The following is a 25821-nucleotide window of genomic DNA, read 5'->3' as shown; positions in this document are numbered from 1 at the left end:
AGTACAATATGTTACACCATGGCCTGGTGATGCAGATGTGGCAGAGGAGGTGGTGTGAGGCAGGAGAAGGGCACTGTGTGGACCTTGTGCCCCAGGGATGCAGAAGATGTGTGGGGACACACCAAGGCTCTCACAGCTGGAGGGATGGTGCTGACCCCCTGACCTCAGCCACGGGGGTTTGGGGCTGTCCCATGGGTGTTTGTGTCAAAGGAGAAAGGTGCAAGGAGCAGGAGTGCAGCTGAACTGGGCTGTGAAAAGCAGGAGGTCAAAGGCAGCTTAAGCAGCAGGGGTTTTGGCAGGGGACAGTGCAGCTGCCCAGATTCGGGCAGCCGATGCTGCGGTGGATGCGCACAGACACTTTCACCCTTGCAGCCATCAGGAGGCTCCCAGGACCTTTTTTTCCACTTGCAAGGAAGGAAGGCATTCCACTGACTCATGGATTTTTCTCTCCCTCCCTTGAGACATTCCCCGAGATGATGCCTTAGGGTGCTGGCTCCTGAGCTACTCCACAGGTGCCACCTTCTCTCCAGGCTGTGCCAGTGTAACCCTTGCAGAGGGAACTTGCAGAGGTGCTCGCACCCATCCCAGCAGAGGGTCTGAGATATTCTGCCGAAGTCGTGGGACCAAAAGCGAAACTCACTGAAAAGCTAAATCCCCTGGAATACCAATAAATAGTGTCAATAATTACCAGTTAGAAAGCAAAATCACTATCGTTTACCCTGTGACCTAAGGACATGGATACAATAAAGCTGCTTCACATGCAGGAAGGTAATTTGTACTTGTGTTTTCCTACTACTAGTTTTATTCATTATCGTGTAAGAATCTTCCTACTAATTTACTGATGATCTGAGGTATTTTAAAATAATGTCTTAAAGCAAGAATTATTCCATTTTACTTCAGCATCTTATCTTTTATGGAACACTGACTTACACAAAATAAATGTGCATAAAGCAGGAGAAGCTCCACAGCTTGTGACACACGAACAGGAGAAGGCAAAGGAGACCCATATCTCCTGAGCAGCAGGGATGCTCAGCAGGTAAAATGGGGTCTCTCAGGTTCTGGGGGTTTCTTTCATCTCCTTTCCGTTTCATCTTGTGTTTCTGCAGTGATGCCAAGCTGCAGAAAGCAGATTAAATCTGTAAGAAGTGTGAGAACAAAGTAAGTTCTGTGCAGGCAGAGGACTTCAAACAGGAGAAAGGCTGGTGGCAGAGATACTGTCATAGGCAGAGACTTCAAAAGAGGCGCAGCAGGTGATTGAATTTGCAGCTGAGCAGCGTGGCCAGAGTGAGGTACACATGAGTGAGGCTGAACACTGCAGATTTCTATTTAAAAGGCTCCTTAAAGATTTTGCCATTTATGTATACTGGTGTTAAGGGGACCTGGAAGAGCCCTGTTCTCATGTCTGGGAGGATGATGTTGCCCCTGAGGCCATCTCCCCAGCTCCTGAGGATGGGAGGACAGGGGCACAACCAACTGTACTTCCAACGCAACAGGCCAGACAGCAGCACCCCCAAACTGCTCTGCAGCTTAAACTACACACTGTGGCAGATGAGAGGGGTGGAAAGAAACACCATGGGGCTGCTGCCCAGGGAATACATGGCCAGAAGTCCCTAACAACCAAAGGTCTGTCAGCTGACAGTACCTGGGTGTGCAAAGGAGGCTTCCCAGCAGGTTGCCATGCAAGCAATGTGGGTTGGGTACTAATGTGAGCAGATAAAGTGGTCAACAGCCCCTCTCAGAGCCTTTTTCATATGCTGCTTTTACCAGTCAAGTCCCTGAGCAGCTTTATGCTTCTCAACACAAAGCAAAATCCAACTGTGCTTTACTCATGGACAACTCTGCATACACTATAATGGAAATTACAGGCCACATTTATAGCCAAGAAAAAATTTGTGACACCAATACAAAGTGAGCAACAATATGAAAACATCAAATTATTGACATCAGAGATGAAACAGTCCCATTAGATCATCTTAATCATCTCTCAAAAATGTTGAATGTTTTCTAGTACTTTGTCTGGGCTATGAAAGAGGTTACTGTTAAAGGGATGCCAGTCTGAAGATAGTTAATGGCTCTTTTGGCTCTGGCACACTGGACAATGTCTTCAATGTCAAATGGGGAGATAAGCTCTCATAAGGAGCTACAGAAAACATGTAGCTCCTGATGAGAGCTTACATGTACAAAAAGCATGTACAGCTCTGGGTGGTAGCTTAGGACACCCTGCACTGACCACTGATGACAATCATGGAAAGGGCATGATATGTTCCCATACATGTTATGCTTTATATGTTCAGCACAAGCAACATCCATTGTTCTCCTACATACCACAGACTGAATTTCTGGAGAAGATTCCTGATCTTCCTGGACTGTTTCTGGGCTGACATCAGCATGCTGTGCTGCAAAGCCATAAACTTGCTACTACCCATACTAATAGTCTGCTTTTTTGGGTCCTTCCCCAGAGCATCTCAAACCACTGTCTCCCCTTCTATTAGCTCTGGATGTCTCTCTGAAATAATGACATTATTTTCCTTTAAACATAAACCATTCAAATACTATTAGTATCAAACCTCTGCTAACAAATCCACAGTTGCCAGAGAGGGAGTAGGAAGGATTTAGCCTAAGAAATCAGAGCCCATTTTCTGGTGCCTGAGAGTTCAATGGAGGAAAGAAAAACTGCCATTTAAACCAAAGCCATTAATACTAGGCAGCTTTCTACAGCTAGAGAGTGATGCCTTTTGAAGAGGGAGTGAGGAAGGAGGGATGGATATATTTTATTTTTGGGTTTTTTTTCATCTTTGGGTGAGTTTTACCACCCATTGGCACCGCTTAGCTACTCTCCTGAAGCCTCCAGTTACCCACACATTTTAGCAAGTGTGGACTGTGGCAATCTGGATCTTATTTCACGCTTCCCCCACCCTGGGCAGCGAGCATCCTTTTCCAATCCTCTGCCTAGCCCCAGAGGCTATCAGGAAGACCTAATTTCCTTCCTGATACAAATACACATCTGTTTACAGTCTCTTTCACGATGGGATAAACTCCCCTGATACACCAAACTGCAAGACACAGACCTCCCTGCTGACCCACCCTGGCCCCAGGGCTTCACAGTGTGGTCACTCCTGCAAGGTCCCATCTGCTGGGGTGGTGTAGGGGGATACAGCATGGGTAAATGAAGGTGCTATAGAATGTAATTTTATCCCCTAAAGAGTTGCAGCTGAACCAATTACTAAAGATCAGGAGCAGACCTGATGTTAACAGGCCACAGCTGTAGCCAATAAGAAGTGTTATAAAAGAGTGGATTGGTGGGAACTGGTGTCAGTTGGCTGCTGCAAGGACAAGGAAGAGTCAGTGCATAGAGGAGATGCCTACAAGAAACATCAAGGAGGTATGAAACTCTTGCAATATATATGACAACAAATGGTGATTCTGATGTGATTTAGGATAAAGGACTCAAATACTAAACTATATAGCCCTGTGGATTCGGGACTAAACTATATAACCCTGTGGATTTGGGGAAACAGGATTCGACTATCTAACCCCATGGTTTTGGGGAAAAGGACTTGAATACTAAACTATTGGTAAAATATATTAATTGCAGCTATTAGTGTTTGTCAAATACGAGTATAAAAGATTTTGAAGATAAGTACTTTGTAAACTGAGAAAAGCTGCAAAACTGAACCAACACTCAGTAATATTTATATTCATACTGTAATATGTTGTCTGAACATCTGTATAACTATTGGTTCTGAATGAAATATATGAATGTGTCACAATGTTAATTTATTTGTATATGTACTTCTAGAAATGCTGCAACTCTGTAATTAAAAGAAAAAGGGGGAATTGTAGGGGGATACAGTATGGGTAAATGAAGGTGGTATAGAATGTAATTTTATCCCCTAAAGAGTTGCAGCTGAACCAATTACTACAGATTAGGAGCAGGCCTGATGTTAACAGGCCACAGCTGTAGCCAATAAGAAGCGTGTTATAAAAGAGTGGATTGCTGGGAACTGGAGTCAGTTGGCTGCTGCAAGGACAAGGAAGAGTCAGTGCATAGAGGGGCTGCCTACAAGAAACATCAAGGAGGTATGAAACGCTAGCAATATGGAACCCTTGCAATATAATGATAGTGGAACTCTTGCAATATATATAACAACAGGGTGGCACCAGGCAGCTTGGACAAGCGGCTGTGGAACTGCTTGTGGCCAGCAGGTGGGAGCCTGCCTGCACTGCCATTGCCTGGTTTTGTGCTGCTGGCTCCAGCACTCAGCACCGCTGCCTACCTGTCACCCTGTCCCCACCTGCTTCCCATGTCCCTGCCAGTCCCACTGCCTGTGTTATGCTCCAAGAGGCAGAGACCTACTCTTGGTGAGAGGTGTAGCTTCCTAATGCAGCTGCCTATTGCAGTGTTTGAGGCTCTAGCAAAGAAAGAATGCCAAGTTGGTATTCCAGATGGAAAAACGCATGAAAAAATAGAGTGAATGACAGCAAGATTTTCTTCTTTCTTTTCCTTAACCTCCATGTCTCTGTGCTCCAATGGAAAGAAAAATTGCAGGTGATTCTGTTCCCCTGACTGCCATTCCAGGATTTAATCTGTGTGCAGTGTTGGGTGTAAGGCCCACCCCCATCCTGCCTCATCCCCGAGGTCAGCCCCCAGATGGGACACAAGCAAATGGCACTGGTGGCAGAAGTGGGGCAGTTCTGATGTGGACACAAGTCCTGGGGACAGGCAGCTGCTCAGGGCTGTGCTGTCCTGCTGCAGCTTGTTCACTTCTGCTTACTCTGGCTTGGGTGTGCCATGGAATGAGAGCAAGAGGTTGAACTAGGGAATGTGCTGGCTGTGAGAGGCTAAAGAGGATAAATGTGTGGAAGAAAAAATATGTGCAGAAATCAGTGATGTGAGAAACCAAAATGGTCAGAGCAAGGACTGTATTAATTATGTTTGTGTTTTTGACAAGGCTTTCCTCTTCTGTGGTCTATCTAATATTTTTTAAAGTCTGCTATCTGATAATGTGCTTGCAACAGAGTGTACATCCATTTTTTTCTATTTTATTTGAAAATTAAAACCATGTAAAGACTGCCTCTTCCTCTATTCCACTTCAGTGAGCTGCTGCAACTTTTCTGATAGATCTTTTGTGCCTCAGTCCTCCTGGTGATGTGCCTTGTGCTTGCTCATATACTTCAGTGACTCTTTTCAATGGCCACCACACATGATGGCATTAGTGGTACATGCATGGATTCCTATAATTGGCATTGACCTGGTTAGGAAGGGGGAAAGAAGAAACCATGGTGAAATTATGTGGAAAATGTTAAAAAATAAAACAGCTGACTTCTTCTGTAGCACAGCTCACCTAACATGTTACAAGCCTGACACTGCACACCTTCATTTTCAGTATCTGGCACTCTCTTGGCATGTCTGGCACCCTGCACATGATGGCATGCCATGCCTTTCAATGGCTTTCACTTTGTAGAAGATTGATTTTTGAGTTGTCATTTTCTTTTTTTTCGAAGTATTCATGCCATGTCCTTCACATCCTCCCTCAAAGTTGTGTCTTCCTCCTTTTTTGGGTTTTTTTCAATTGCATTTCCTTTGCTGGGATCTCTATTCCAGAGTGTTTGTAACTCCTTTTCTTTTCCCAGGATTTTAATGGATCAATTTTGGCGAGCTTTGGTCCATGTCCCTGCACTTGATGGCATCCCATGCCTTTTTATGGCTTTCACTTTGTAAAAGATTTTTTTTTTTTATGTATCCATGCCATATTCCTCATATCTTCCTCTCCAAGTTGTGTCTTCCTCCTTGGTTTTTTCCCCTGCTTTTACAACATCTGTCAGGTTGGTTTTTTTCATGTTTTTGTCCTTTGCACTACACCTCATTTTCTCCCAGACCACTTTCTTGTAGTCACTACATCTCCCCATATTAGTTTTAATTTTCCTTGAATTGCACTTCATTTGATCATATCTCCTTTTCAGAGTGTTTGTAAGACCTTCTTTTTCTTTCTGGGAACTTAATTGATCAATTTTGGCAGGTTTTGGTCCATGTCCTTGCACTTGATGGTATGGCGTGCATTTTTTGTTTTTTTTATGTATCCATGCAATGTCCCTTATATCTTCCCCTCAAAGTTGTGTCTTCCTCCTTGATTTTTTTCCCTGACTGTGCAACATCTGTCAGGGTAGTTTTGGTCCTTTGCACTGCACCTATTTTCTTGCACCTTCTTGTAGTCACTAAATCTCCCGATTTTCTGGTTTTTTGGTTTTTTTTTCAATTGCATTTCATTTGATCATATCTCCTTTCCAGAGTGTTTGTAAGCCTTTCTCTTCTCTTTTGCAAGATGTCATTTCCCTTCCCGAAATGACTGGAATGGAAGGCCATTTGAAGTTCCATAATTTTTCCTTGGAACCAGCCTTAGCCCAAGGCTGCTTTTACTGCCTAGGGTTATATCTAGATTTTCTCTGCCTCTGCACTAGAGTCTTGGAGAGGGAATTTGGGGAATAAATCTAGGATTTGTAAGCTCTGTAAGTGGAGCCAGAGAGATTTAGTGTCACTGGGGAATGTGACCATTGTTTCTCCCCACTTAAATAAATTAACATTGAGACCATATTCCAGTTAAAGCAGCCCTATGAACCTCTCTTCCTTGCATGATTCTTGCTTTACTCACTTCAGAGCCTGCAGAAATTTAAAGGCCAGCTCAGAACATTTACCATGGTATTTATAGTAAGTATAGAGGTATCTGTGCATTTTAGTCAGAAGTAAAATCCCAGTATAACCTGGATATCAAACATTAAAAGAAGTAATAAAAACCAAGGAGAACTGCAAAATAGAAAAGAAGAAATAGAAATTGGGCTAGGAATTACACCAATAGACTGCAAGAAAAGATTTCTGAGAAGGTCAGCTCAGTGAAGGAATAGAGTTAGACAAGGGGAAAATATGTAAGTAAATATTTTGAACAAACAAAAGTTAAAAAACCTTTTGAGAACAACATTTTAAGAGGTGAAAAGACCAAAAGTCCAAGATACTAATACAATATATTTGATGACAGAATTGCATGAGAATTCAGTCAGGCTGATGATGCATGCAGTTAAGATTGTCAATTAAAAATAAGAGCTGAAAGGAGGGAAGGGACCTTTTGTGCTAATCACTGCCATCCACAGAGATCCAAACATCCCCGACATGAGGGATGAATGGGGTTTGAAAGACAGAGTACATATCAGCATCACCAGATTTACCCTTTTATTAGCACATGCAGTTAAACAAATAGAGAACGACTGGGCTCTGGCAGATTAGCATTAGGCACTCTGCTAGCCAATATAACAAAAGTGGGAGTAGCAACTGTGCAATGATACATATTTAATGCAAATAAGATTTTGTGTGTGTGTGTCTGTGTTGACACAAGCAGGCAGCTGGAACAAGCACAAAAACACAGTTAAAATGCAAAGAGTAAATTTATTGCATTACCTTGCTAACTGGAAGATCCCAAGGCAACACCCTGGCAGAGACGCACAAGCAGTAAGGCAGGCACTGTTAGGCTCAGTCCATCTGAGTGAAAGGCAGGCCTGCTGTTTGCACCCATTTATCAAGGGTCCTGCACTTGTAATTTACCAGCTTTTACTGTGATCTCCTCTGGGCTTTTTTTATGAGCTCTGACCCTCTCTCTCCCAAAACCAGGGAGCTTAAGCATGTCTGTGAGAGTGCCTCCAAGTCTCTCAAAACACTCATATTATCTGCACAGAAAAGCTTCTCAAAACAGAGTATAAACAGTAGACATAATATACAGGCCTCCCCTCACTTATTCTCCAGGCCTTGACATTCCCAGCTGCAAGGTCACTTGAGTGAAGTCCTCATCCTCCTCCTCACTGCCATTCTTCCACTTTTAACCCTGTCCTCCCAACAGTGCATTAATTAAGCAGCAGAACAGCTTAGGGTATGCTGAATTGGACTGTGTTTGCATGGGATGATGGGGGCAGCTTGACAGCTGAGCATATGGATGTTGTTGTAAAACATTTGTGAGGTGGGTCATTACAAGATCAGTAATTCTCTTAAAAACCTACTTCAAAAATCAGCCCCCAGTGGTAATGTTACTGTGAGAGTCATGAAAATACATTTAGAAAAAAGTAACCAAAACATTGCAAAATATTACCATCTGTAGGTTTCAATATATGCATCAGTAAGAAAGTTTGAAATTGGGGGGGGGGGGGGAGGGGTTTATCCCAAGGTGAAAAATTTTCACTTGTCTGTTTTCTTTTCCAAAGAAAATAAATTTTGTGTGAAAGGGTTAAGATCTTGAGTTGTAAGGGTTTTTTTTAAGTGTAGTAATACAGTAATTAAGTCTAGTAATAAAGATGTTAATTTTGATTCTTAATTTCTGCTGGAGTAATCTTTTTGCAATGCTGTTAGTGCCACCAGTTAACTAAAATTTAAAAAGATAAATAAACAAGGTAGATCTTCACCTACTTGCAGGCAATTTGGAGATTAGTATTCAGCAAGAAAGGAAAAAATCCCTAGAAGTAAAATAAACAGAAGAAAACAACATATGTAGACATAGCTCCTGACCTGTCAAAAATCAGCAGCACGTGGCTCAGTAGAATTAGCGATGGACAGCAAACTGCAAACCATAGTTTGCAAAGGTGTGGTGCTGCTGATGTGCCAAACCTGAAACCACGAGTAGAAATTAAATTAAATTAAAATGAAAAGCATCTCCGGTTTGTGCTGCGCTCCTCAGCATTGTCGTACTTCTCCCCCTCTGGGCCAGGCTGCGTACAGCACTGCGAGCAGATGGGAGAACTGATGGAACTCCTTGACCTGCTCTGGGCGGTGCGTTGCCAGTCTCTGTAAGATCTCTTGGGTATTAACACACTGGTCAAAGGCAAAAGCTCCATCTTCTTGCAAAAATTAGGACGATTTCGGCAGATGTACTCCTTACTGCTAAGCAACTCAGGCTGCAGCCAGGTGGTGAAGGGAAGAAACTGTGTGGTGTGAGCAGTGGCTATTTGGAAAAACGTTGCTTCAGGTTAAAGTTTATATATATATATATATATAAAGATAGAAACTTGCTTACTATTAAATATTACAAAAATATAAACACATGAAAAAATAACAATAGTATATTTTGCCCTGGAAAATTACAGAAGAGTCTTGGAGAATGAAACTTGACTTTCTGTCCTGCTAAAACGTTCCGATACTGTGTGGCAGTGGTTTGGGCCAGACCAAAGAGGAGACGCCGCAGAGAATCAGCAGGACCACAGCAGTACGCACTGTGGGCAATGTGCATGTGGCCACCTGCTTTGAAGGTGGAGTGGATTATCCGTGTCAGCTGAGTTCAGCACCACCTTTGATCTGTTGGTGCAGAGGTAGGGTTTGCTAAAGCCGCGCTCAGTCAGATCTCCCGGCGCGGGGTTTGCTAAAGCCGCGCTCAGTCAGATCTCCTGGGGCGGGGTTTGCTAAAGCCGCGCTCAGTCAGATCTCCTGGGGCGGGGTTTGCTAAAGCCGCGCTCAGTCAGATCTCCCGGGGCGGGGTTTGCTAAAGCCGCGCTCTGTCAGATCTCCCGGGGCGGGGTTTGCTAAAGCCGCGCTCTGTCAGATCGCCCGGGAGTGTCCCGCGAACACGGGATTAGTCCGTGTCCTGATCCATGGTCTTTTCGCTGCTCTTAGGAACTTGGCAGCCTAAACTACTGATTTTCCTCACTTTGTTGGCACAAACTGTATGCCAGTTCTGATTTCCCACTCTTACGCTCCGAACTTCCTGCAAGATCATTAAACAACTTCTAGGGAAAAATTGGTAGGCGGCCTTTTGTGACAGGGGCATAAAACAACATACCCTCAGCTGCGGCAAAACTGCCTACACAGCGGCAAAACCAGCAAATCCTGCAGTTCTCTTAGAAAAGTGACAAAATTATAAAACTGTAGAACAGTGGACAGTGGGCCAGTGCCGGAAGCGGCTGTGCCAGGCGTGGACACCTGCCAGGATCTCCCAGCTCGTGCCGGGACCGCCATGCTGGGTGTGGGCACTGCCCGTGCCCGAACCGCCATGTTGGGTGTGGGCACTGCCCATTCCCGAGCCGCCATGTTGGGTATGGGCACTGCCCGTGCCCGAACCGCCATGCTGGGTGTGGGCACTGTCCGTGCCCGAACCGCCATGCCGGGTGTGGGCTTTTCCCGGGCCGGGGCCGCCATGCCGGGTGTGGGCACTTCCCGTGCCGGGGACGCCATGCCGGGTGTGGGCACTGCGAGCACCGCCCCGGCTCACTGCAGCAGCCAATGGGCGTCCAGGAGGCGCGGCTCTGCACGGAAGTGGGCGGGGCCGGCGGAGCGCGGGAAGCCGGGGCGCGGGGCCGGGCGCGCTCAGGTCTGGGTCGCGTCGGGCGGAGCGGCAGGAGCGGGGCTCGGGCGGTGGGGACGGGGCCGGAGGCAGCCCCGGGGCGAGGGAGATGGAGTTCTCCAGTCGAGCGAGGCAGAGGCATGCGCGGCTGGCCGGAGACCGGAGGGAGCAGTACCCTCACAGCCTGCAGTTTTACCTGGAGCCCCCCACGGAAAGCATCTCCCTGGTGGAGTTTGAGAGCTTTGCCGTCGACCGCCTGAGGCGTGAGTAGCGTCTCTCTCCTTCCCTCCTTCCTTCTCCCCTTTCCCTTCTTCTTCCTCGCGTCCCTTCCCTCCCTCGATGCTTGAATCCTTCCTGTGACAGCTGTGTGTATTTCTGGCAGGCCTGGGAGCTCTGTTCGCCTGACGCAGACGAGAGCTGGGCTGGCTGCTCCTGCTGCCACGAGCTCCCTCCCGTTAAAGGCAAACGCTTTGCTTTGGGCGTTTCAGAGAGCTGAGACCGATTGCACAGTGAGCGTTTGTGGTAGCTCTCGGGACTGTGTAGTTTAGGTTTACACGGGAGGCTTTATGAGCGCGTTTCACATTCTGTAGATGTTGTGACATATTTGATGTCTCAATGTTGCATTTGAGGTCATTGTCGCTGGCAGCCAGGGGTTCCCTCGAAGTCCTGAAAACTGGATCCAGATTTCCATTAGAGTTGAAACCCATGTTCTGAGACTGGTCCATCAGACCAGTCTCACTTTCCTTGTTGGCAGTGTGGATCCCAGAATTGGGCCAGCTGTTCAGGACTCACGGGGCCACACTTTATCCTCCCTATTTCTCACCCTTTTGCTCCTCATGCTACTAAAAGCAATTCCTGTGGCCTTACTCCAGTTTGTGTCTTTCCCAAGCTGTCATACATTTAGTTTGATTTCAGCATGTTGTCTCTAACATGGACATTTTCTTTTTTTGCCCAGTGCTTAAAGTAGTTGAAAATCTCGGTGTGAGCTATGTAAGAAATTCTGATGCATACAAAACTAAGTTGGAGTCTGAGCTCCGGAAACTGAAGTTTCCCTACAGAGTAAGTAAAGATCAAGACACGGAATTCTCTTGCACTTTATTTTCTTTATATCATTCAAGAACAACAAATAAAAGTAGAGGTGATGAAATGCTGTTCTGTCATTTTGTCAGAGGTGTAGGTTTTCTTTGAACGGTTTTCTTTGAAGTTTTTCTTCCTTTAGAGTAACCACCTTCCTCAATGAGTTGGCATTTATTGTCTAAAAGATGACTGTTAATACACTGTTGAAAACAGTGGTAAATTGATTGTGAATTTTTTAATCTGGGAGAGATTATTTCTTAGAAATAATAAGCACTTGTTCTACAGGCTTTAGCTGAGGATGATTATGAGGCAAGAAGAAAAGATCATATCTCTCATTTCATACTCCGCCTTGCCTACTGCCAGTCGTAAGTACTTTGTGGATTATGCTGTACTCTTGTTGTTAATTTTAAATGTATACAGATACTACAGTGCTTTGTTATAGACATTGCAGATGCTGTAGAGTTGCATGGCTAGTAAAGAGACAGGTAAGCTCAAAGAGGATTTTTGCTATGAATCTGATTTCAACTGTGATGAAAACAGATATGTATAATCAAGATCTGGATTTTGTGCTAACTAATAGATTCACAAACTCTTGGCTTTTAAACACATGCAATTGGTTTGAGTCTCTTGATAGCTTTTTTCTGAATGAATGCACATTATTAACTGTTCGTTGTGCATTTGCAGTGATTGATAGCATGGTTTAACTTCTCTATATACTAACTGTTGATAACTGACTAAAGACCTGACTATATAAATAGGCTTTACTGTATTACTACTATTACTGTATAGAGAGCACTGTTTCTGACTGACTAAAAATATCATCTGAGTTTGAGGTTTCATCTACTGCCTCTGTTTCTTGTCCATAGTCATTGCTGTGGCTGGTTTCACAACATGTGAAATTTCACGCAAAATATCAATTTTGTAAAGCACATTCTTTTGTTTCCCCTGTAGTTTTTGGATGTAATTAGAGGTTGCCAGTGCTTCATGTCTGCAAGTAGTTTTGTTATACATTTGTGTGAACTCTTTACTTCTTATCACTGTGGTATTTTTAGAATTAAAACTGGCAGATATGAAGTGTGTTGAATTGTTGATTCAATTGCACTTAAGGCTGCAATGCAGTTCATTAAGTTAAGTGACTGTGATAGAATGCATATTATGATGCTGTGATAGCTGACATGACTGAAGTGCTGCTATGGATACAGATTTGTAAACAAAAACAGGCAGGAAAGCTGAGTAGGAGGGATAGCTTGGAATACTGTCCAGGCTGGGATATGGAGCTGGAATGGATGGGGCTTTTCTTTGAAATGGCTTTGGCTTCCTGCTGCAGAACATCTGATCAGAGTAGGAAGTAGCAAAGGTCTCAAAAGCCTGCCTCCAGATGGATGAAACCTCACCATGACAGGCCCTGGGTGACTTTTAAACACCCTGAAATCTTCCAGATCATTCACATCCCATTCTGTTGTCCTTTCAAAAGGCATCTGGGCTGTGCTGAAGACAGTTTGTCAATGTGTGTGATCCATGAGCCTGCTAGATCCATGTGCATGTACCATGAGGAACAGGTTGTGTGTGAGGAGATCAATACCAGCCTTCACTCCAGTGTCTCTGGTAGTGTAACTCAAAATCCTGAAAGAAGGGAGCAGACTGAATAACAGAATGCAACTGATATACCTTTGTAGTCTACATGTATAATTTGTGATTATGAATAATAAGTGTAATACTGCCTTCTTTCTAGTGCCCCTGTTTGTTATATTTTTATAAACTCCCTTAATCATACTAAGCCTGCTGATTTTGACAATATCTTTCTTTACATGTATTGTAAGTTTACCAAAACCCCCTGAAAGGTAGTATCCTCAAGTAGTCTGGGGTCTAAAAGGCGCCTGAAAACATAGTGGTTTGTATTAGTGGCATTTTGAATAATCAATTAGGGTTAATTACAAAGCCAAAACTTTACTTTGAACATTTTGTTATTATTTAGACCATTACTTTTTTTCTTTTGTGGGAGGTGAGATGCTTTAAGGGTTTTGGTAGTTGATGAAAATTCTGCTCTTGTGGAAGGTAAGAATTTGATTGAAGTTCTTCCTTAGTAAATAAATTGCAGATACTGTTCAAACCCTGTGTTTCAGGGAAGTATCTTAAAAATTAGACTGTAGGCAGGGCAGAAATGGGCAGCTTGATGAAGGTGAACTGCTGTGCAGAAATGAATACAAGCTATTCTGGGCCACAGGAAAGAGCCTGGCTTTGTAATATGGGGGGAAAGACATCTTTAGAGGAGGTGTTTTGATCAGAGCTCTGGACACCGTTTAGACAACTTGCAGTTGCCATTTTGTGTTCCCATTTATATGTACTTGCTGCATTTTGATAAAGCAGCTTTTGGTCAACTTTTTGGCTTTCTACTTATACTTTGAAAAGGTGGATTTAGTGCTTACTCATAACATGGAAAATAGCATTCTGAGAACTATGAGGTGAGCCTGTAGCCCAGTATTCTCTATTCTCTCTTGAAAGGCAGCTACTGTGAGGCTATTTCTATCATCTACAACTGGCAAGTTCCCAAAAGATAAAATTGGGAGGCAAATAGAATATACTGTACTTCAAATTTTTATCATACTAGGTCAGAAAAATAAGCTTGGCACAAATCATGAGGTTAATTGAAGAATGTTGAAGAGCAAAGTTGTTGAAGAAAGTAGGAGTGATTGAAAAAGTGCACTTAAATAGACATAACTGCAAACTAGGTTGAATTCAGTTCCTGAGGCAGCTGTGTGTGCATGTGCTTGTGTTTTCCTGTGATAGTGCTTTTTCAGTTGGCCAACAGTGCCATCCAGGGGTAAAAGTTTATATCGATTTTTCTTTTCTAGTCTCTATTAGTCCTCACTTGTAAATTGGATTATTTTGAATTGTTTTTCACGTGATCTGAAGTGATCAGCTCCACCGTTCTGGTCAGTTAAATTCGTAAGGTAGTCATTATCTCTTGACTTTTCTTCTTCTGCTTTCTGAAATCCAAGACTTTAAAGCTCATTTCCATATGACAGGGTATTTACAGTCTGATCAGTACCCTTCTTTCACACCTCTTCTAATGTGACTTAGATCTGTTAAGACCAGGAAATAGAATGATCTTGTTTAATTTGCTTTCATGGCAGATGCAGATGTAAAGATAATTTTATTTGCATGTGGATGGGAGTGTGCATTTTTGCTTTTCTCTTCTGCAGCTCTCGTCACTTCAGCAGATCAGCTATGAAGAAAAAGTCACAGGAGCATAATTTTCACTTTACTTTCTTAAGATGGAAGAAATAAATTTTACCTCTGCTCTGACAGCAAAACTCTTTTATCCAGGAAGCTTTCAGACATGCTTTTGTGCCTTTTTAAAGTTTTTTTTTGTTTGATTTGTGTCTGTGTTGGACATAAGGACGTAAATTCTATTTCAGACTTAGCAAGGCCTGTTCACTACTCCCTGACATTTTTTTTTCTAAATGATAAATTAGACTTCTCTGCTAAAATAGCTCCCTCTTTATGTTAAATAGCATTTCCTTTTGTGTGTTATCTGTGCCCATGTTCTCCTTGCTGTCTAGTCTTTAAAACTTAAACTTTGAGTAATGCATTGGTGTTGATTGCCTAGAAAAGGAGTGATCTGGCCCATGCCCAGAGTTTTCATAAATCATTGTTAAGTTGTTGGAGCTCTTGTATTAATTGTGGAATGGGAGCTACTAGTCTTAAATTCCAGATTTAACCAGTATTTGCATACCTTCCCTAAAGAACTTACATGTTCCTGCTTCCTACCAATTATGTTGATTTTTCCTACCCCTTCTTGGGGTGAAGAGTATTTCTATTCCAGCCCCAGCCCCTCAAGTGCTTTTCCCTGTATGAAAGAGACTGTTTTCTTATATTATTTTTAAAGTTGGGAATCTATGAACTGGTTTAAACTGCTAAGTAATCTGCACACCAGAAAGTTAAGTAGCAAAAAATGAGGAGATATTCTTAACATCTACACTTCAGTGACCTGCTACTCCCTTAACTAACCAAGCTGCTGCTGAAGCTAATGACAGTGACATTGCTTTTCAGTTAAGCGTGGGGTTTTGATAATAAGTATTAGCCTTAGTATGAATTTGAGATGAGAGTGTACAATTTTTTTCATGTGAATAATGAGTATAAAATATGGTTTGGCTTTAGAAGTGATGTATAATGCCCTAATGATGATGATCCTAGGAAAGTCAGTTTAAAAGTATTTGGTGTATGTATACAGTAGTGTGAGGTCAGCTATTTTGTCAGTGTAGGAAGAATCCACGTAGGTGTGTGTGTATGAGATAAAATAGTATTTTCTTGTTATGGTGACTTAAGTGGATAGGTGGGATTACAGCCTTTGATCTGCTTTCCTGAAGGAAAGGAACAACAGACTGGCTGGCCTCCAAAGAAATAGCATATAATCATGTTTGTGGTTTGTTTGTTTGTTTTTTATGTGTGTCTATGTGTGGTGCTGTTGTTTTGTTTGGTTCCCCCAACAGGAAAACAAATGCGCTGTAAATCAAGGAAAGTGGAAAAAATTGTCACATCCCAGGATTTAACTACAGTCCAAGATGGCCACAGAAGAACTGCAACAGATCAATCATTAAAGCATTAACTTCCATTTTAAGTTGCACTGATTATTATTACATCCCAAGCACTGAGACTGTCCACAGGATTATATTTTACAAAGCACCTTAACAGCCTTTCTATTTGGCTGTTCTATGTAATAATTACTTTTCTTCAAGCCATATTTCAAGCAGAGGTTTTGTCCACAAAACCACAAAAAACTCTGTTGTGATTCGCATATTCCCTATGGGAAAAGATGCTTTAATATTGTAAAGAGAGCATATATAGGACTGCAGTATTTCTGTGCTCTGTGAGTTCCAAGGGCAGTGGCCACAGGGTAGCTCTCAGAGGACAGTTTAAGAGAGTGCCCTGTGGTAGTGAGATGCAGCATCATCTGCATTCTGTGCTTGCACGTGTCAGGTGGCTTTTTTCACTGGTACCTACTGGCTGTAGCTTTGAGTAATTTGGGATGCCTGGGAATCTGAGCACTAGGATGTGAGGAGTTCCATGAGTAGTTAAAGTACTTGTATTGGCTTCAGTGTTGTTTTATTTTGTCTTCTGACTCCTGTCCCTGTGTTCCTGTTTGTTCTTCTACTTGTTCACCTGTAGTTGCCCCTTCTTCTCTTCTGTCAGGAGTTAGATGTTATATTTGTGTTCTTCACCCAACTTCATTGCCGTATATTTTCCTTTTGCCTGTTTCCAGACTGTTTGTTGCCTAGAATAGAGTGCACTTGTCATTTACTGAGATGTATGCATATTTCTTCAGCTGGAGATACAACAAAAGTGAGAATTAAAAGAAGTAGCCTTCAAAATTTATTTGCCTCATCACATTAATTGTGATGTTAATTGTACAATGAAGAAATGTTGTGCCATGTTGTAGAAAAAAACTGTCCTTTAGATACCAAGGGAGAAAGTTACCTACAATTATTTTTATCCAAAACAAGTAAAAAGTATTGTCTCTCCACAGGTCTTTTCTGATTGAGTGTGCATTACTGAAGGTTTCCTGCCTTTGCTTCCAAGCTTCTCAGTGTGTGTGGGTCACATGCCAAAGTCAGCATTACTGTTGTGTTCACTAGGTTTGTGGTCTAGTTTTCAAGCAAAAAGAAAAGTATATTCAGAATTTTTTTTTAATTATTTTTTTTGCAGTGAGGATCTCAGGCGTTGGTTTCTTCAACAAGAAATGGATCTCTTCCGATATCGCTTCAATGAACTAACTGATACTTTAATGCAGAAGTTTCTGGAACATGTTAACTTATCATTTGAAGCTGTAAGTATGTTACTTTCTGTATTTATGTTGCACATGTCTGTTGTTTTTTGAAATTCTCATTAAGATAGTTATAGCAATCACATTTTAAAAATAGAAAGTGCAGTTATAGTTTTAAAAATCCTAACCACACAGAACTTCTAAACTTGGGGAATAGTGTGTGTGAGGATTAAGTGATGTAATTTTGTGCTACAACAAGAGAAGCTCAGTCTGCTTCAGTCTACAAACACAGCTGAAAAATGTGAAATTACACAGGTAAGTTAACAAGTTTTACTAAAGCTGTTAAGTATTGTTGAATCAAAATTTTGGGTGGATTAGATCATAAGTCATAGAATGGTTTGGGTTGGAAGGGACCCTTAAATATAATCTAACTCCCTGCTGTGGGCAGGGACACTTTCCAGTAGACCAGGTTGCTCAGAGTCCCATCCAACCTTGCCCTGAACACTTCCAGCAATGGCACATCTGTGGCTCCTCTGGGCAGCCTATTCTAGGACATCACTGCCCTCACAGTCAAGAATTTTTTCCTCTAAACTTCTAATCTAAACCTACTCTCCTTCAGTTTGAATCCATTCCCCCTTGTCCTGTGACCACATGGCCCTTGTGAAAAGCCCCTCTCATTCTTTTAGGCTTCCTTCAAGTACTGGAGGCCACAATTACGTCACCCCCAAGCCTTCTGTTTTCCAGGCTGAACAATTCCAATTCTCCCAGCCTTTCCTAACATAAGAGGTGTTCTATCTCTCTGTCATCCTTGTGTCCCTCCCCTGGACTCATTCCAACAGAGCCATGACCTTCCTGTGCTGAGGACCCCAGAGCTGAATGCAGCACTGCAGGTGGGGTCTCACCAGAGTGGAGCAGAGGGGCAGGATCACAGAACTGTTAGGGTTGGAAGGGACCTCTGGAGATCATCCAGTCCAGTCACCCTGCCAAGGCAGAGTCAGCCTAGAGCAGGTTACACAGGAACCAGGTGAGTTTCGAATGTCTCCAAAGATGGAAACTCCACAACCATTCTGGGCAGCCTGTTCCAGTGGTCTGCAGCCCTCAGCATTAAGTTCTTCCTCATGTAGAGTTGAAACTTCCTATGTTTTAGTTGACCCTTGACTGCTACCCTTTGAATGTAGATGTCCAGCCAGTTCCTTATCCATCGAATGCTTCTCCCATTGCATCAATTTCTCTCCAGTTTGGAGAGGTGAATGTTGTGGAGGACTGTGTCAAAGCTTTACAGAAATGCAGATAAATGTCACCTGTAGCCCCTTTCTTGTCTGCTGATGTAGTCACTCCATCATAGAAGGACACTTGTTTGGTCAGGCAGGACATGCCCTTGGTAAAGCCATGCTGGCTGTCCCAAATCACTCCTGTTATCCATGTGCCTTATCACAGCTTCTAGGAGGATCTGTTTCATGATCTTTCCAGGTACAGAAGTGAGTCAGACTGGTTGGTAGTTGACAGGGTTTTCTCTAAGGTTTTTATGTTTTTTTAGATGGGTACAATGTTTGCCTTTTTCCTTGCACCTGGGACTTTTGACTGCCATGGCTTATCAGATATCACGGGGAGTGGCTTGGCAGCTACATCATCCAAGTCTCTCAGGACTCTGGGATGCATCTTATCAGGTCCCTAGTTTGTGTTCTTCAGATAAGAATGTAGTTTGGCTTCTTCTGATAAGTGCTTACCTACCTTATCTGGCCACCTGGACCAAATGACATTAATGTTTACAATACCTTGCTTTATTGGTGAACTGTGTGATAATTCACCCTAAATGTTTCAGTAATAAGAAAAGCAATGACTGCATTTGATTCTTACTTGAATTGAATATGCAGTCTGTTCTCATCACATTATTGACTTTGGTTGAAAAACAATTGTGGTCAAAATATGTTTTTATTCATAAACTTTGCTCTAGAACCTTTACAATCTTCTAACTATTAAGATGTGGCTTCTTGCTATAGAAACCACAGCAAACTACAGTGACCTGGGGACATTGTGCATTGTTCCTTTTGTGAACACTGACTTCTGGAAAGCTATGTGGAAGAGAAAAATAAGGGCATTCAATGAATGCTTATGATAGCTGTTGAGGATGTAGTTAAATTTTAATAATCCAAGTATGAAAATCCTGTATGGATTGCTCAAAAATGTAGCTTTCTGTGTTGCTGTCACCATGGGGACATGCAATGTTTGTGCATGCTAAAAACCATTTTGACTCTTCTTGTTTGTACATATTATGGAGGTACTGGAGCTATAGATGTATAACCAAGACCATGAGTTAGCTTAAATTACACAAAATTAGAGGCTGGTGTTAAATACAGTAGTTACAAATTGTGGTTAAGGATTATTTATATTTATATAAGGATTATTTATTATTCATAATTTTAAAAGAAATTATGTACAATTATATAAGTTTCATTGTAACTTAGACTTTATACATGCATATACATGTAAATTACCCTATTTTCTTTTAATAGACAATTTAATTTTTGCTCATTAAGTATGTGCTATGGAGAATGCAGAATATAAGTTTGTCCAAAATTCTGTGAATGCTCTCATTCCACAGTTGTTGTTTCATCATTATAACTTAGATTCAAAACTTCTTCCCTTTTGACTCTAAACTCATTCTATTTCTTTTGATGAAAGACTTTGAAAATGCAAAATCTGTTTAGGCAAACAACTGTTGTTGGTATTTTAGGGATATTACAAAAGAGTTCCTGCTGTTATATACTGTTTTGTTTGTCTGAGTTGATTAAAGGAAAATGTCTATTGCAGTGTCTTCATTAATGATTTTAATAGTATTTTGCACTGCAGCTATGAACTGTTTTGTTGGGAAACTACAGCTTTGCCTGTACCTCTCATCATAAACTTGAGTGAATAAAAATTATCATGCAATCATCACTCCACTGAGAAAGCCTTTCTCTTAAAATACTGCTCATTAGAATGACTTAAATATTCTGAGATGTGGCTGATGTGTTGCTGGACTGAAATATCTGGTGTCAGTGCATGTTGGTAAAATAGGATTTGTGGAGTGTTAAGAGTAACAGAGGCTTTCCTGTGTCTTTGAGAGACTATTAGAAATGCCATTCTCTGGTTCAACAGACCTTTCAGTGAAGGGTGTCTTTGTGGAGCTGTATTTTTGTTGCTTATTCCCCAGCCTCATATTCTCCTGTCACAGTTTCAGCATTTGTCTTGTAAGAATAAATAAATGTTTGCAGGTTGCTGGAAATAGCTGGGAGTATGGCTTGATTCCATGCTACTGAATGTGCCTTCAATATGTCAAAATGATTAGGAAGGTGTTATTTCCTTACTCCTGTAGAGGCAAAAAAAAGCATCATTTTATTGAAAATCTACTTCCCTGCTTCTGCTTTCACCCTCTGCTTCCAATTCTCATGGGAATTTAGGCAAAACTAATCCTTCCTTGCACTATCATGTATAAAACATTTGAATATTACTAATGAGTTCCATATGTATTTGAAACAGGTCTAAATGCTATGGAGCTATGTAGAGGCCACTACAAAAGTAAGGCCACTCTAAAAGCAGTATTATTTTTCTCAGTGTTCTATTTGTAAAAGGAGACACTTCCTTTGAAAAGGAAATAAGGATGAACTATTCTCCTCATGCTTCCCTGTTAGAAGTTAGAATGTTTTCATGCCTTCTTATGCATAAAACAAGACGTAAATCAAACTTTGTGCTCTACCTGTTAGAAAAAAAGGTGGTCTTCAGAAAAAGGAAGTAAGTTCTGATGTTACAATCTCTTTTCTATATGGGTAAATGGTTAGAAATTATATTTCTATCTTTCAATTGCTTATGATGCACCAAGAAACTTGTAGTTAAATTTCTTTCACCAGAAGAGAGGTGCCTTGCATTTTCTAGATACTGGTTCTGGTTTCAGAACTGTAATCTGAGAAAGGTCACGCTGCTAAAGCTTGACCTTGGTGTAGTCTGGCATAGCAATGTTAACAATTCTAAGAAGTGATTCTCAATATTTATTAAAAGAATCAACTCTTTTATGGGAAGAAGGAATAAATGGATTGTCTTGTACAGTTTTGTCACCATTGTCATCTTTTACAGTACGAACAAAATGAACCTAAAATTGAGAATTCAATAACTGCCACCTCTCACCTTTTCTTATTTCCTTACATGCATGTGAAAGTGATACTTGCACATATGTTTTGCAGGGGTTTTGCAGACTAATTTCTGAGAATTTTTGAATTGTGGATTGAGAATTATTGCTTTATAGAATCAAGTAATCTTCAATCCCAATTATGGATAATACTTAAGAAGTTGTTAAGATCTTTCCGTATTTAGGGTCTTTGAATAATTTACAAAAAGGTCTTATTTAGCAAATTTTGGAAGAGTGAAATTGTTAACAACTAGAAGAAAAAAACACCAGATTTCCAAAGCTTTTTTTATATGATAGTTAGCTGTAGAGAGTTTGGTATGATAATAGTGCTCATCTCATGGTTCAAGAAATTTTTAATCAAAGAGCAAGAGCTTTCTGTAATTAAAAACAGAAATGGAAAGTAAGGAAAATTGATGTTTTAATTTTTTAATAGGATTTCTTTTGTCTAGTGGTTGACATTTGTATTGCTGATGGAGCAAAATATGTGGCACAGTGTTATTACAGTTAGTAAATGACTGCTCTGGGGAGTTTTACCTGATTATAAAGATGCCCTTCACTTGAAAAAGGAAGGCAGTAAACTTTGTGATAAACAAGCTAAACATGATGACTTCAGTATGATGAATATGTGTGAACATGCATAGGATTATTACAATTCAAAATTTTTACAATATTTGTGAAAATAAGCCTCTCTACCTTTAATATAAGTTATGGAAATTTGAAGGTTATGTAAGTTCTTCCTTGGAAAGTTTTTACAAAGCTGGCACTGGATTAAGTTAGTCCATCTTTAGTATTCTGTAAGAAGCTTCTGGGACCTGGATTTCTTGGGGAAAAAAAATGAAGCTTGATTTGAGTTTGTAGTTGAGATACTTTGTTGAACTACTAACATGTAGATTGCATTTAATCACTGCAGTAACAGCTTTGGCCAGTCTGTTCTCTGGCAAGTGTGGAAGATGCCTGGACTGGTGCTGCCCAGTGGAACATTGCTTGGGTGCTCAGAATTTCACAGTACTCTGAAATATTATTGTTTATACCTACCAATGTACACCAGCAAGAGCAAGAGGTAGAGTGAATGGTATTGAATAAAATGTCAAGAAAAGATGAGGGTAAAAGGAAAGCAAGAGTAAATCTGTGCTTCAAGAGTGTTTTCCCCTGATACGTTGATTGGTTTTCTATCACAGTAAAAGGAGAATAATGGAATGGTTCTGAAGGTATTTCAGAATGTTTTTAGTCTGTTCTTAGATTATATTAAATAGTCTATGTGCAAAGTCAGTCACGCAGGGAGCATCAGAAATCCTTAAGCAGGACTCAAGAGAAGTAAATGCTGACGTTTCAGGTGACAGAGCCCATCAAAGAGAATATGCAAACACAGGTGTGCAGTTGAGATTTACATCAATTTAGGAGATTAAAGTATTAAAATCTTACTAAAAATGAGTAATTACATCAATGATGCCTGACAGTTTCTGGCAGTAAAAGGCACTAATAGATTTAAAGATATTTAAAGGGAAATTTGTGAGTATTTTAAATAATACAGTCATCGAAGAAAATATTTTAATCTCCAAGTAAGTTGTTCAGGATATGAAGGAATTATATAAAATAAATAGTTTTACAGGTAACTGATACTTGGACTTCAACTACAAAGCTGATTTTGACATGGTCATAAATATCTCCTTTGAAGCCCTCAGAGTTTCAGCCTTTTGTCTGCTTTGCCTCACATAAATTTAAGTCTCCAAGACCTGCCACTTCTTCTTAGACATCAAATGGAAGATTTGTCCTTTTAGCATCTGCAGCTGTAGGTCTGTGATATATCTTGTGCTGATTTGGAGCATCTAATGAACTTCTGTGTCCATTCCACTTGGTTCTTGTGAAAACTTGCCACAAAACCTGTTCAGGTTCAGCAGTCACACTTTCAGGGTCTTAGGGTCTGTTCTGTTCAGGTGGACAAAATGTTCAGTGGTTACTTTCAAAGTGCTTTGTTGGGGTGGGGGGTTGTTTGGTTTTTTTTTTCCCTTCAACACTTCTGACAGCGTTTTGAAAATGACAGTAGTTCCATTTGCCATGTCCATGAAAACGTTGCAGCTTTGCTTGCAAAGTTCTCTGCATGTGTATCTTCAAGTCTCACAGTGGTGGTCATCATTCTGCTGCTTTAGTTTCCTTTTAACTTTTTTAAAATAACGTCAAACCTAACATATTTCTTCTTGTTCTATCCACTAGTTGAGAAGGGTAGGGCTTTTTTTTTCCTGTTTGTTTGCTTTTTTCCTTCTCTTCATATTTGCCTTCTATCTATCATTGCACTTTCTTATTTAAGCCTTTCTTTGTGTGGTGTTTTGTCATTTCTGTGAGTGTCCTTTGCCATTTTTACAGCTTTCAATTTCAGATCAGATTTTTCTTCTCTGATCCTGTTCCCTTAGAGCTCTTGCAGTGCCTCCAGCCTCATGGCATTTTAGTATGTGATCTGCTCCTGTTTTAGTGTACAGGTTAGGAAGTTGAAGTATTAAATTTTACTTTAGTTGTGGAACTTGGCTTAAGACATCCGTTTTCTCTTTTGAGTTAAATTCTTCTACGTGTCTTTTCCAATGGGTTCTGAACCCAGGTATAGAGGATGCACTGAAACTGTTTGGAACTGTTTGGTCATTTGCATGTGAAAGAGTATTCTGGTGACTTCAGGGGTGTTGACACAATATGACACCTGCTTTTTTTATGCCCCTGAGGTGTGTGCACTGTGATAAAGGCTGTGAAATCAGCTTAACACAGTTGGGATTTTTTGACACAGGTGCATTGCTGCTTATCTCGTGTTTTTTCCTAAGTGCTATTGGATACTTTGATTTGTTGCTACACCTTTCCAGGAATTTACCTTATATACTGGAATATGGAGTGGAGTAGAATGCAAAATTTAATTTTGAATTTAGTTTTTGGTGTTATTCTGGTCATCATTTTGAATGTTCTGGTTTCTTTGTCTTCAGACTGTTAGTACCTCTTTGTTGCTTCCAGAAGAAATGAAAATTAATAGGCATTATCATGTCTTAATCTGTGGTGTAAGGATGTTGTATAATTTGATTTATATTTCCTGCAATGCTTCTGTTCACTATTATCTTTCTGCATTGTGCAAAATAAAAAAAACTTCAAGTGTAATATATATCATCTTGAATACATCTGCGTTGCTGTTTTGACTCCACAGAGCAGAAAAAAATTCATGTTTAAATTGAACTTTACTTCTGAATAACCTCTTGAAATTTAAAAAAATATTATGACCTTTTAAGGCATCTAAACTAGAAGTTATTTATTTTTTGAGTAACAGCCAGTTATTGCAGAATCAGATGTCCTAATTTTTAGATGCTGTTATAAAGCACAGTATTTTAAGAAATGCTTTGGCTCATAGTAATGGGGAAGGAATGGCAGATGGAAATAGTCAGCTGGGGGAGCTAAAGGTCTTCAGTGCATTTGCTGGCATTTGAGAGGAAGGAATAAGAATTGCAAAATGAAATGGAAAGAGCAAAATGCATTAGTGATGGAATTTTTTTTTCTACAGTAGCTCTTTGATGCAGTTGAAGTGCTTTTTTAGCTGCTTTAAGCAGTAGAAATTAAACTTCTTTAATTTCCATTTTTATGATCAGAGTAGTCCTGTGAGAGACTTTCTGATATCACTGTTATGCTTTTTTCAGAAATATTTATCTTGGTAGTAGGGCAGTTGTATAAATATTTGTAGTTCAGCTTCTTGAGAAAATGTTTTATGACTGCCTTTATTTGGTACAGAATATCCCAAAGTCAGATGTGGGTTAATGAGAATGGGGACTAATCTGTGTCTCTATTAAGGACAGATACATTTGAGAGAATACTCAATATCATGTTCTAGCCATTAAAGGTGACTATATCCATTTTGGAACGGGTGTTTAATCCAGAATGTTCTTCTGATAGGGTTTATGGCTTTTCATTTCAGGGGCATCAAATAATATTTCTTCCTTTCCCAAACAGGATGGGGAAAAGTTGAAACTGTCTGGAGTCTGTACTGCTGTGGGGAAACTTATGCCAAGATAAGACAATGTCTATGCAAGCAGCCTATGGCTTACATTTGCTAAGGAAATGGTTCTGAATTGTATCTTGCTTTTCCACTACTTAAATCTTGTATTTGTCCTTTTGCTTGAAAACCAGTGATGCTTATCTTAGAGTTGACAGCAAAAGTCATAAGGGATGCATGCCTAAGTGGGAAATGTGCCTTACTGCCAAAAGTATGTATTCTGTCATTTAACTTCATGCTTAGAGTCATAACAGAAACAAAATTGTATGTGGAAAGGCTTAGGAGTAGGGTGGATTTCTAAGTGCTAGAGTTTGGTAAATAAGACAGTGAGACATATACTATTATTGCTTTAACAAACATAGTGAGTTATTCTCATCTAAAAGTAATTGGGTTGATTGCCAAGCAGCCTGGGTATTCTAGTGAGCTAACATTTTGAGGGATGGGTAGATAGGATGAGGTTTGATTAAAATATTTAAGCTTAAAATAAGTGGTAATACTC

General features: G+C 40.8%; 1 protein-coding gene across 1 annotated transcript in view; it reads left to right on the top strand.

Moving 5' to 3' along the window:
• The first annotated feature begins 10416 nt into the window (after positions 1 to 10416).
• Positions 10417 to 25821, top strand: part of PRIM2 (DNA primase subunit 2) — an 88775-nt gene continuing 73370 nt past the window's right edge. The window contains exons 1-4 of the mRNA XM_036380402.1: positions 10417 to 10570; positions 11263 to 11366; positions 11670 to 11749; positions 17091 to 17211. Of these exons, the coding sequence (XP_036236295.1) occupies positions 10417 to 10570; positions 11263 to 11366; positions 11670 to 11749; positions 17091 to 17211 (459 nt within the window). The remainder of the gene's footprint in view (positions 10571 to 11262; positions 11367 to 11669; positions 11750 to 17090; positions 17212 to 25821) is intronic.

The sequence above is a fragment of the Molothrus ater genome, chromosome 3 (assembly GCF_012460135.2).
Source record: "Molothrus ater isolate BHLD 08-10-18 breed brown headed cowbird chromosome 3, BPBGC_Mater_1.1, whole genome shotgun sequence".
NCBI classification, from domain to species: domain Eukaryota; kingdom Metazoa; phylum Chordata; class Aves; order Passeriformes; family Icteridae; genus Molothrus; species Molothrus ater.
This window is presented reverse-complemented; position numbering and strand designations above follow the sequence as displayed.